At 31.4% G+C, this 11,991-nt stretch overlaps 1 protein-coding gene and 2 non-coding genes across 3 annotated transcripts; 2 read left to right on the top strand and 1 right to left on the bottom strand.

Moving 5' to 3' along the window:
- The first annotated feature begins 209 nt into the window (after nt 1-209).
- Trnae-uuc lies at nt 210-281 on the top strand. The gene has a single exon. It is a non-coding gene; the product is annotated as a tRNA-Glu (tRNA).
- Nucleotides 282-6,172: 5,891 nt separating this feature from the next.
- On the bottom strand, nt 6,173-6,244 carry Trnae-uuc. The gene has a single exon. It is a non-coding gene; the product is annotated as a tRNA-Glu (tRNA).
- Nucleotides 6,245-8,956: 2,712 nt separating this feature from the next.
- LOC112693151 lies at nt 8,957-10,464 on the top strand. The gene has a single exon (XM_025568087.1). It carries the CDS (start codon nt 9,113-9,115, stop codon nt 10,157-10,159), a length of 1,047 nt encoding a protein of 348 aa, XP_025423872.1. The 5' UTR covers nt 8,957-9,112; the 3' UTR covers nt 10,160-10,464.
- The last annotated feature ends 1,527 nt before the right edge of the window (nt 10,465-11,991 follow it).

Here is an 11,991-nt window from a genome sequence, read left to right on the forward strand (position 1 = left end):
ACAATTTATAAAATATGATTTAGGTAACATTGTACCCATAGAAGGTTTCAAAACCATTAAAAAGTTACAGCAAATCATCAGAGTTTATTTGAAAATATTTAAATTTTTTTCATTATACTCAAATTACTGTCGAGCTGAAATAAGTTGAAAATTGTTCTTAAATTGTTTGGAACTTTAATTGTCAATAATTTTTAAATTATTATCACAACTCCGGTATGGTCTAGTGGCTAGGATACCTGGCTTTCACCCAGGAGGCTCGGGTTCGATTCCCGGTACCGGAAAAAATTTATTATTATACATTCCTAAAAAATATACTATATATATTATATAGTTATAACTTTATTTTAAGTATTTTATTTTTTGTATTGACCAATACGTATGGTTATATTTTACCACATATTTTTTAAGAATGCATAAAAATAAATTCTTTCCGGTAACAATGCTTTTATATATATATATGTATATAAGCATATTTGTTACACTCATATTAAATAAACTATATATTTATTTATTTTATGTTAATAATAATAGTTTATCAGCAATAACATTAGCTATCATAATTTTATTAAATTTGATTTTAATTTTCCTTTGATTGCCGAATACATTAAATTCAATTAATTTGAATCTGTAATTGAAAAAAAAATATTTACAAAGAAACTGAAAATTATAAATTAACTCGCTGAAGGTGCCTAGAATTCACATTAATTAAGGAACGAACCTTTATAGATAGAATATTTTATATATAATAAAGTTTACGATATTTCTTAATTTGTGACATATTTAATTGTATGTGTATATTGTAAATTGTACACTATACAAGCTTTCGTTGTGTTTACATGTATATAACTAAGTAAGCAAACCAACACATTGAATTGTTAACTTGGGAAACCATAGATGATGATCTGTTGACAACCATTATTGTTGATGCATTACAATCAAAATTATGATTTTTTTTTCATTGAAACTAAATACATATTAATATTCTGAATATAAATATTTTGATTGCAAATTTATTGTTCATGTATATTTTGTATAATTTGTTGAAATCGACCAAATTAAAGCATATTAAGTTTTTGATTTTGTAATAATAAAAATTATATTATCAACCCACGTATTGCCTAGATAAACTGTTTTAAAAATATAATTAAAAAATTGAAAAATATGATTTTTAAAAACCGGTTTTAACCGGTAACCGATTACCAAAAAAACCTTATCGTCGGCTTTTAAACGATTAACGGTTACTATAGTTTTTGAAATATCCTTAAAGAAACGGTTACCGGTTACCATAATATCAAAATTAAACGATAACAAGTTTCCGGTTTTAAAAATTTTTTGGCTCCTATCGGAGCCGATTACCAACTTTATTAGGAATGGTTTTAATCCCTGAATTTAACGAATTAATTCAAGGCTCTCGGAAAATTTAATAATATTAATTTTATTTATAAATTTCTTGCTCAAGCTGAGAAAAATGTAACAATGCCTGAAAATATCATGCATAGGCAACACAACGTTCAGTTAAAACATCATATATATTTATTTATTTAATTATGCATTATGGCAGCGGTTCTCAACCTTTTCAAGACTATTACCCGCAATTCGGGTAAGATATTAGTACCCTTACCCGACAAAAAAAGCACTTACGCCAGACCAGCATTATATGATTATGGGTTACCCCAACTTAATTAGACTGATTTATCGAACCGCAATGATGGATTTATGTATTATGTAAAGAAACATTAAATTGTTTATTATTTGTTTGTACTTATGTAAGAATAGTTCGTTTTGCTAAGGATTGCTATATTTTCAATAATCATTAATCTGATTGCGTCGTATTGACACAGTCGAGCGTAAGAATATAAAGAAATATTATTATGTCTATTGGTCGCAGTAAATTTGTAATTGTCACAAACGCAGATAACAGTTAATAATAAAACTAACTAAATAATTATACATCAACCATAAGTAATAGAAACACATGAAAAATATAACGCGGCCCACTAAAAATATAATCGCGACCCACAGTTTAGGAACCTCTGTATTAAATAGTACCCGTTTTAGCTGATTAAAGGAAGTTTTCTTTGAAAAATGTAAGACAATGTTTATAAATTATGAGATACCTAGTTATGGTTTAAAACTTAAGTACCATTTATGACTTACTTGTATGATTATTATGTATACACAATAATATACAGTCATATAATATTTAAATATTTATTTTAGAGCTCTTAAGACACGTGAATTCACGAAATTCACGAGTTAATATGAACTTGCTTTTACCAACAGATTTAATTAGAACGTATTTTTTATGTCTATGTACAGTGTATTTTAAAGACATTACATTGCCATAATTGATAATTACTAATTAGCAAATTATTATTTTAATACCATATGATATATAAATATAAATTAGTAATTAATATTTCTGAAGATAAATTTTAAAAGTAGAAATCGTTATTAAAAAGGATCACGTAACACACATTAATTATAAATGTTACATCATTTTTACAGCTAAACGAAAATATACACTTCCTTATGAAAATTTTGACGAATAACAGTAAATATAGTAATATGTACACTGTGGCATTAATTTTTACTATTTTTTATCTACAAAGTATAGTTAAAACGTCTTTTATTTAATTTCTCTTAGGATTCAAAATAATAATTTAAACTTATTTTAAAAATCCTCATTATTATTACATTTAAAAACCTGCAAGGGCCATAAATTTAGGGCCCAACCCAGTCCAACATTTTTTTTCTAAAGCCTGGTCCAACTTGTCCAAAAAATGTTTGTGAAAAACAGTCCAAGCCCGGCCCGAAAATCATCAAAAGCTTTTAAAAAGCCGGTTCTGGTCCAAAGATATTTTTTATAAGCCCGGTCCGGTCCAAAATATTTTGTAAAAAAAAGCTCAGGCCCAGCCTGAAAATCATCATAAGCTCTTAAAAAAATTTGGTTCTATCTGAGATATATTTTTAGCCCTAGAACATCATATTTAACTAATAACTATATAATAAAAATATTTGAGAGTAATAATTGTTCATGTACAAAAATGTGATCCACTCCTTCTTAAACATTATCAAATGATGCCACTGGATTTAGATAAAAACAAAATAAATCAAACAAAAAGTATTTAAAATTTCATGTTAAAAACCAAACACTCAATAAGAAAAATAACCAGTAACCATACAAAGTACATCTAAAGATGATCAAAAATGTTTAAAAATTAAAATAGGAAATCGGTTACACATTTAAATTAGAAATAATATGTCGACTTTTGTCCTGAATGGATGAATACAATTTTTAATACTTATTAAAACCTATATTTCTTATAAACCATTGGTTCTTAACCTTTGTGTAGTGGCGACCCAAGATATTTACCAAATTTTTCCTGCGACCTTTTTATAAATAATATTCAAATGCAGAATAAAAAATAACTATTTGGTACTCTTAATTGAATAACACTTTTTACTCATATTACTTGTATTCATAACAAGTCATAATATTAATTACATTATATTTAAAAATAAACATTTCTTTTAATAATATTGTATTGTTTTTAAATAATTTTTAATTTAATGACTTCCTTGGTCTTGATGTTGCTTTACCAATGAATCAATTTAGAGTTCTTCTATGGAGTTAGTAAGTGAAATACGCATCGTGGGTTCGACATCAAGCTTGTTTCTTGATTTGGTTTTGATTGTAGTTAATATCTTTATTATAACATGTAAAGTATTAGTTAATGGCCTTTGCATACTCAAATTTAACTCATTTAATAACGAAAAAATATCTGATAGATACACAACTTTTGTCAACCAAATTATATCTTGAAAACGGATGGATAACAGTAAATTTTTTTCTCTTAAAAATACTTCTATTTCAGTTCTTAATTCAAAAAATCTCGTTAAAATTTTTCTCCATGATAACCAACGTACATGAGGTTTCATTTATTATTTATAAGACTTAAAAATAAAAATATTATACTAACGTTTTAAATTTTTATCCGACCCATTTAAAATTATTGGCGACCCAAAATTGGGTCGCGACCCTATGGTTAAGAACCGCTGTTATAAACCATAAATATTAGACTAAGTAGTAGCATTGATTCAATATACAAGTATATTTAATCAATGGTAGTAGGTAGTAAGTACTATGTAAAAGTTAAATTCAATGTTTGAATTTAAAAACTTATGTGGACACTGAGCACTGTACAATAGTATTAAATAGATATTAAGTATATAAGTGTCAAGTAGGTACCTATACTTTAAAATGAGCAATATATAATATAATAATATAATATTTCTAAAAATTATAATATAGGTACCTAATCAAATAAAAAATAATATTTAAAAGCAGTCACTGTTTATTATTCATCAATATTATTTAATTACCCATTCATTATAATCTTAAAAACACATTTTTGTGATACCTAATACCTAGGTAATTCTTTTAACAAATAATTAAAACAATAAATTGATTATAATTGTATTTTTAGAAAGGTGAAATAAATCTGCATGTATATTGTATATTTTAAAAAGCAATAGGTGCCTCAACAGTTTTTTCTTTAATGTTATTACTTTTTACATAATAAATGCTGATAAATTAGTAAAGTGAAAAAAAGTACACACACACACACACATATATATATATATATATATATATATTAAATACGTAGGTAACATTTAAAAACTTACCTTTTAATAATGATTCAGACAAAGAAATGTAGGTACGCAAAATATGTTCAGTTTTACACTAACATGGAACATTAAAACTAGGCAGCTGAAACCGGATATATATAGTATCCTATATTAGTGTTAACAATCTTCATAGTCAAACACAATGGATTTTCTTTAAATACTTCAAATTACCGTTTTTATTTTATATTGGTACTTGGTACTATGATACTATGTAAATATAACCTCGCTAATTAAGCGAGAAAGACCTTAAAAGAACTACAAGTAAACTGATAGAAAGGGTGAAAAAATTGCATAATGGTGAATGAGGGGAAAAAATAGAACATGATAGTAACGAGACACAATCATGAAATGAGACATTTGAAAGTGAATAATTATAACTTTAAAAGGGTAGCAAACTTCAAATATTTAGGGGTAAATATTAATGAGAATGCTGACAGTCCCGAAAAAAAAAAGACTATGACTGGTAGCGGCAAATAAATGCTACTTTGGATTAGTACCCCTACTCAAGTCAAAACTACTATTGTGGAAAACGAAATTAACGTAATACAAAGTTCAGATAAGACCGGTAGCACTATACGCCTGTGGCGCATAGGAAACATCAATGACGGATGAAAATAGACTAGCTACGTTTGAACGAAAGGTTTTTAGAAGTATATTTGGACCAAAAAGAAACACTCTAGGAGACTTCGAACTAAGAACAAATCGAGAAGTAGAAGAACTATATGGCGAAACAAATATAATTGGAGTCCTTAAGAGTAGTAGACTAGGATGGGCTGGACATGTGTGGAGGTCCGAAGGCTCTATAGGATTGTCCACGAGCTGGAAGCCGGACACAAGAAAGCCAAGAGGACGACCCAGACAGCCGCGGAAAGACAGGATTATAAAAAATGCATAGAAATTGAGAGTAAACGGCGGAAAAGAACTAGCTCAAGATAGAGACAGATGGAGGCAGTCGGTTGTTGCGGCAAGTTTTACAAAAAAAAAGCCCGATTCATCCTTGGTTTTATTATTTTGAGAGTCCGGCCAGGCTCGATCAGAAAAGTTCTACCAAAAAAGCCCAGCCCTGCCCCGCCAGAACATTTTTTTACGAAAACGAAAATCCGATTTAGCCCTTATTATTTTTTTAAGGCCCGACCTGGTCCAGTCTCAGTATGGGCCGGGCTTTTTGAGGACCGGGTTGGGTCGGTCCGGCCCTTGCAGGTATTTAATTACATTAGCCTCTATATTTAAATCTATTTTAAATCTGATCGGACAGAAAATTTAAATTTAAATAGTTTTAAATTAAAGCAAAACTCAATTTTAATGAAACGTAGACTTTTTTTTAAGCTCGCCTTGTACCACATGAAAAAATCACTAGTTCTACTACCTTTGATTTAATATTGTATAAGAATATTATTGTAAGCTATTTTATTACAAACCTAACATGAAACGTTAATAAACCACAAAAATCTATTTTATTTAATCCTCAAGGAAAAAAATTTTCCGGTACCGGGAATCGAACCCGAGCCTCCTGGGTGAAAGCCAGGTATCCTAGCCACTAGACCATACCGGATTATGTACATATTGCTATAAAAGGATAAGATTTAAGTCCCCAGAATAATATTTTGCCAACATTTAAAAATAATAAATATATTATACATAGGAACAATAATACAATATACAAAGCATACCTATTAGAACTGTTTATTGATATCATATTATTTTGGTTTTGTGCTTATAAAACCAGAAGATAATAACAGATTAAAACAATTTACACTACTTGAAACAAAACCTGTAAGAAATTAATTATATTGTATTTTAGTACATTCAATACTACAATATATATATATATTAGTCTAATTATAAACATATTTTATTATATGTTCTTTATTGAATAATAATAATAATCGACAAAAAATACATATAAATTTGCTTATTAATAGAATAACAAGCAGGTATTCAATAACAAAATCTATACGTCTATTAATACCTTTTTTAGTAAAGTGGTCAATTATTAAGTTGACACTTAATTCCTTATCTCGATGAATATTTAGTGAACAATACATTAAAATACATGTAATGAAGCCAGTATTTTACTCGCCTTAAAGTGGAGAAAATTTTCTCAACGGATGTTGTACTTACTTCGTATCGTGCAAAGTGTGCTGAGAAATGTAATTATTATGGAAAAAATATATTCATCGCGCTCACTTAATGCATCTAATGCTGTTAATCTCAGGGTTTTTAACGCGTGAGTACTAAATCCGTCATCATTCTTAGGTTATCTGGGGGGGAGGGTGAGGTCTCTCGATTCTCATGGATGGTTACTAACGTACTAACATGGTAATGATGTTAGCTGTTTCTAGATGCACGGACACTAAGGCACTGTAGAGGTTTATCTTTACAGGACCCTACAGACACGACATGAAATGGTGGTTCGGAACCACCCGCTCGGTCCTTCGCTCAGAACCGTGTTCACAGTCAGTGCCAGCCTTACTGGCAAACTGTGCGACCTAACCAGTGGCGTATATAGAAATTATTTTCACTATGGGCCAATTTACCCCCACTATAGCTACAGCTAGAAATTTTTTAGGGAACGGGTGATTTCAATTATGACATTAATGATACAAGTATAGGAATTTAAATGTATTAATATATATATATTTATTATTAAATAAGATACATAATAAATTAAGCATTTTTCTACAGTAGGTAATAAACGTTTTTGCTTTAAAACATAATTAGTCTTGACTGATACTGTTAGTGTTCGTATTTTTCGTTAGTCACAACTAGACAAGAAAGAATTATTTTATTATTCGTGTGTATTTTATATTACGTATATATTTTTAACAATATTTTTATATACTTATCACATAATGGCTTGAGACGTGGAAATACTAATAAGTTTAATAGAAATAAGACCATCCATTTATGATTTTGTAGACAATGACCGTTATTCAACGGATGAATCCATAAATTTTTTTTTATGATTCTGTTCTAAATTTTGTTATATGTACCACTACATGTGGATTTGCATAAACGCAACAACTTCATCAGATGACATGATAACAACTGATTTTTGTTTTGTCTAATGGTGTTTTGTCTCGGTAGTGTACACTTTATAAAAACAAATTGTTTTTAGTTGACCAACATGAAAATGACTATCACTGTTTAACGCAATTTTGCTCTTTTGGTGTGCGATCAGCCAATCGAGTATCGACAATAGACAAAAGACAATCGACGAAACAATTCCTAGCAACCCGTGATAAATTGATAACATTTTACAACAATGTAAATACTATAGTAAACAGAAATCCATTTCTAAAAATAGAACGCGCTATCAACGTACTATGTAAACCACGAACTAAGGTTGCTGAAATATCTATAGTCCGTGATTTAAATACACAGTTTTAATTGTCGTGTCCTTTCATAGTTTATTCGTATTTTGACTGGTCATTGCAATCATGGTATCAGTCAGTAACGTGAATTGTATACCTCAAAAACAACATACTAGCATAGAACAACAATAATAGTAGATACGGGCCATGGTATCATACAAATATATAATTATATAATTTAGCAATATGCATAAAAATGTTTTAATTGAATCTGAAATTTCAGTATAAGCCCGGGCCTAGCCCCCCCTATATACGCCACTGGACCTCACCACTCTTGTACGGGGTCCCACATATTATGTATGTACTACAAATATCACTTTATCTATAAATAAAAACAACAATATTGTCCCAGTAATACGTAAATTACGATCCGTGAGACTTACCCGGCGAAAACTAAGACGGTACCAATTTAGCGTAGTTATGGAGTATTACACACGTATGTACTTGTAAAGCTGTTCATCGTCGACGACGGTTGAAAATTTAGTTATGATACTATATTCAGTTCTAAAATAAAATAAATAAATATAGATTTGTATAAACAATTAATAGACTAATATGTATGGGGCACCGCAAAATTCTGCATCGGGCAGGCAGCGTTCGCAGTTGATGGCGGAAAATGTATTACGACGACGGCGCTTCAAGACCGACACTCAGTAGTCGCGATCGGGAAATTCGAATGTTGCGCGGTTGTCGCGTCGCAATGGCGTCCGTTATCATTTTCGGATGCCGTTGCGTTGGCAACGGTGTGTCGTCGGCGGCCGGGAGACACGACCCCGCTTCACCGCCGCTCGTAGACATCACGCAGGACAGGTGCGTTCCTGCTTGCAGCAGCTGCGTCGCACAAAACCGAGCTCTTCGCCCACCCCCGCCGCCATCGTTAACGCGATCAGGTGATCTATTGTCCACCGTGTTACGCCGCGTATTGTAGCGCTGTTCCGTCGCACTTAACCGAGCTCCATAACGGTGTACAACCTGCGTCACCTCGCCGTTTCTCGTATCCGACATTTTTCGGCAACGTTTCCTTTTCCCATCGGATCCGTGACACCATGACAGTGCTTACGTTCCCGTCTACCGGCGGCGTCAAGTCGGACAAAGTGCCGTTGGTGGACGACGTGGATACGCAACCGAGGCATGCCGCTCCGAAGTCGTACAGTCCCAAGTTGCTGGAGTCCGGTGAACCGAGGAACCCCGACGTGGACGTGCGTACAGATCGTGAGGCGAGGCGTAACCGCCAGCAGTGGCTGTGCAAGATGATCAAAACGCTGGTGGTACTCTTCGTCGTGCTCTTGGTCACGATGTTGGCTGTGCACTTTTACAGGCGGCTATTGTGCAGCAGCGAGTGCGCACCCGGTTACAACGACGGCGTGGCCAACAGCGCCGCGATGGCTTCGGCCAAGTCGCAGAACCTGCAGCTGGACATCGACGACCGTAGCGGCGGCGGCGACGACAATGACGACGAAGATGACGATGACGACGACATGCCTTGCAAGACTTACCATTCGTACGCCGCTGCCGAGAGCGACATGGTGCTGCCCGTGACCACGTCATCGCCCCTCGTCGCCGACAGTGGACTTACCTTAACGCTCTCAGGCCCGACTGACTACGACGCCAGCCAGTTCAACGACATGGAGGACGTGTACAAAAAACTGGAGAAATTTGCGTTGAATAAGGCCCTGCACCGGAAGGATGCCCGCGACGGTGACGACGACGACGTCGTATCCGTGTTAAACGATGATTTCGAGATCAACCACAAGAGCGGAAAGGTAGTTCAGCCGATCATCATCACCAAGTCTGCTCGGTTCATACATGACTTCAGTGTCAATATCACCGGCATTGTGGATGTTGAAGGCCAGCGGTGTTACGTCATGCCACTCATGCGCAATTCTGTGTCACCACCCATTTCACTGTACGATTTGTTGTTTAAAATGTCTAGTGGCTATTATTCCATGGACATCAAAAAGGTCATTGGCAACATGCACATTGTTAAACCGGCCCTCAAGGATCTCAGTGATTATGGCCTGTACATTTCCAAAGACTGTGCTGACTACTCTACATTCAAACTGGAAAATACTATTACTGAAGCCGATGTATAAGCTATAGGCCTCTCAAGTAATTTTACAGAGTTTAACACCACATGAATATAAATACATTTTTCTTCTTTTTATATAATCCAACAGTTGTTGCGTTTTGACTACTCAACTCTGAACAGTACGTCTGTTACCATTATTAAGATATAAGTTCCTTAGTTGAGTCGTTCCTATTATTTTGTGTTCATTTTTTTTCTGTTTAAAGTAAACATTTCACTGGTAGAGATATAGACAAGGGTCTGTGGTTGGGTCCACCTGATTTCCCATAAAATACATTTTTATCATAAATATAAGTTACTTTTATTTTTTATTTTTTTTTTGTCGTATAGTGCTGATTATCCTAATATTGCAGTAACTTTAACATTATCAGCTTCCATTTAACCAATATTTTTTATAACAGTCTTCATTATTATGCTCTTGACATACTTACTATTTAAACTTATAACAACATAAATATTAGCATTTAAGTTGGTTAATTTTTTTTTTTTTTATCGTACATCAATCGATCAATTTTAACAAAATGAATCAAATTATATGATTAAATATAGTAATTTTGTCCCGCATTTGATGTATGATAAATTTTTAGTAAGCAGTTCAGTAATTTAAAAATAATTATTGTGTAAATCTTTCATTAAAAACAAAATATCTTGTGCTCAGCACTATATTATATTATGTGTACATTAAGCTTTAGAGACAAATTATATTATATTATTTATCTCCTTAATGAGAGTCCATTACAATATTAACTCTGTACATTTAAGTATTTTAATATTAGATATATTATATATATATATTAAGTTAACATTTTTGAATATCTAATGAAAAATAGAGTTAAATATTTGTGTTTTTAAAAATATAAATTGATCATTACTATTCAATTATTTGTTTTACATGTTTTATGAATAAACTCGAATGCCAAAAGGAATAGCTAAGGATATATGAATTTGTATTTACACAATATATGTAAGTATATACCATTACTTGTAAATTGAACAGTATCCATGGCCATGTCAATATGAAATTATGTATAATCCATGTTGAAAACACTATGATGGTATTATTTTATTTGGAAAAGGTATAGTTGTACGATGAAATATAATATTTTTTAATAATTTATCTTATATTTCATTAACTATTTATTGATTATTATAAAATGAAATATTTATGTGAAACTAACATAATGAAGGAAAAGTTAGTGTTTAAAATTTTATTCACTAAAGTTTTTTACATGCAATTCTCTTAAGTGTCACTATTTGGTAGTTCTATCTATAATATATAATTTCTGTATTATAAAATATTTGCTCTGGCTTGGAATTCAAACCAAAATTGCCCAGTAATCTTATACCGATCATGGATATCAACACTATTGTTTAAATAATTTGTACAACATATAGACTCAAAATTTTTTCCAATCATTTATTTGTATTTGATCATTACACAAGATGGTATCAAGTGGTCGTATGAATGTAATACAATCAAAGCTGGAAAACAAAAGTACATTTTTTGAGAATATCTATTCAAATCTGAAATTACAATAGCAGTTCAATTAAAAGTAATTTTAAGGAAATGATAATTAAAGTATTTAAACTATACATTTTATAATCGTTTTAGGTAGTTTAAAAAAAAATTATTTGTAATACTTATGAAACTAGTTTAACTTAAATTATAACTTGTTTCAAATTTAAATATAGATTAGATCACTCAATAATTAAATCATTGGTTAAGTTATAAGGTCATTTTGGTCATAAAAATGACATTTTGACTATTTTTTTATTTTCTTATGAGTTAAACCCAGCTTTTGATGTACAACTCTTATAATTTGTAAAAAAATCTAAAAT

This window comes from Sipha flava, unplaced genomic scaffold, assembly GCF_003268045.1.
Source record: "Sipha flava isolate LNK unplaced genomic scaffold, YSA_version1 81_pilon_pilon, whole genome shotgun sequence".
Classification (NCBI taxonomy): Eukaryota; Metazoa; Arthropoda; class Insecta; order Hemiptera; family Aphididae; genus Sipha; species Sipha flava.

Bases quoted from the DNA above. Each gene is read 5' to 3' on its own strand.
- LOC112693151 (XM_025568087.1), top strand. From the start codon at position 9,113: ATGACAGTGCTTACGTTCCCGTCTACCGGCGGCGTCAAGTCGGACAAA.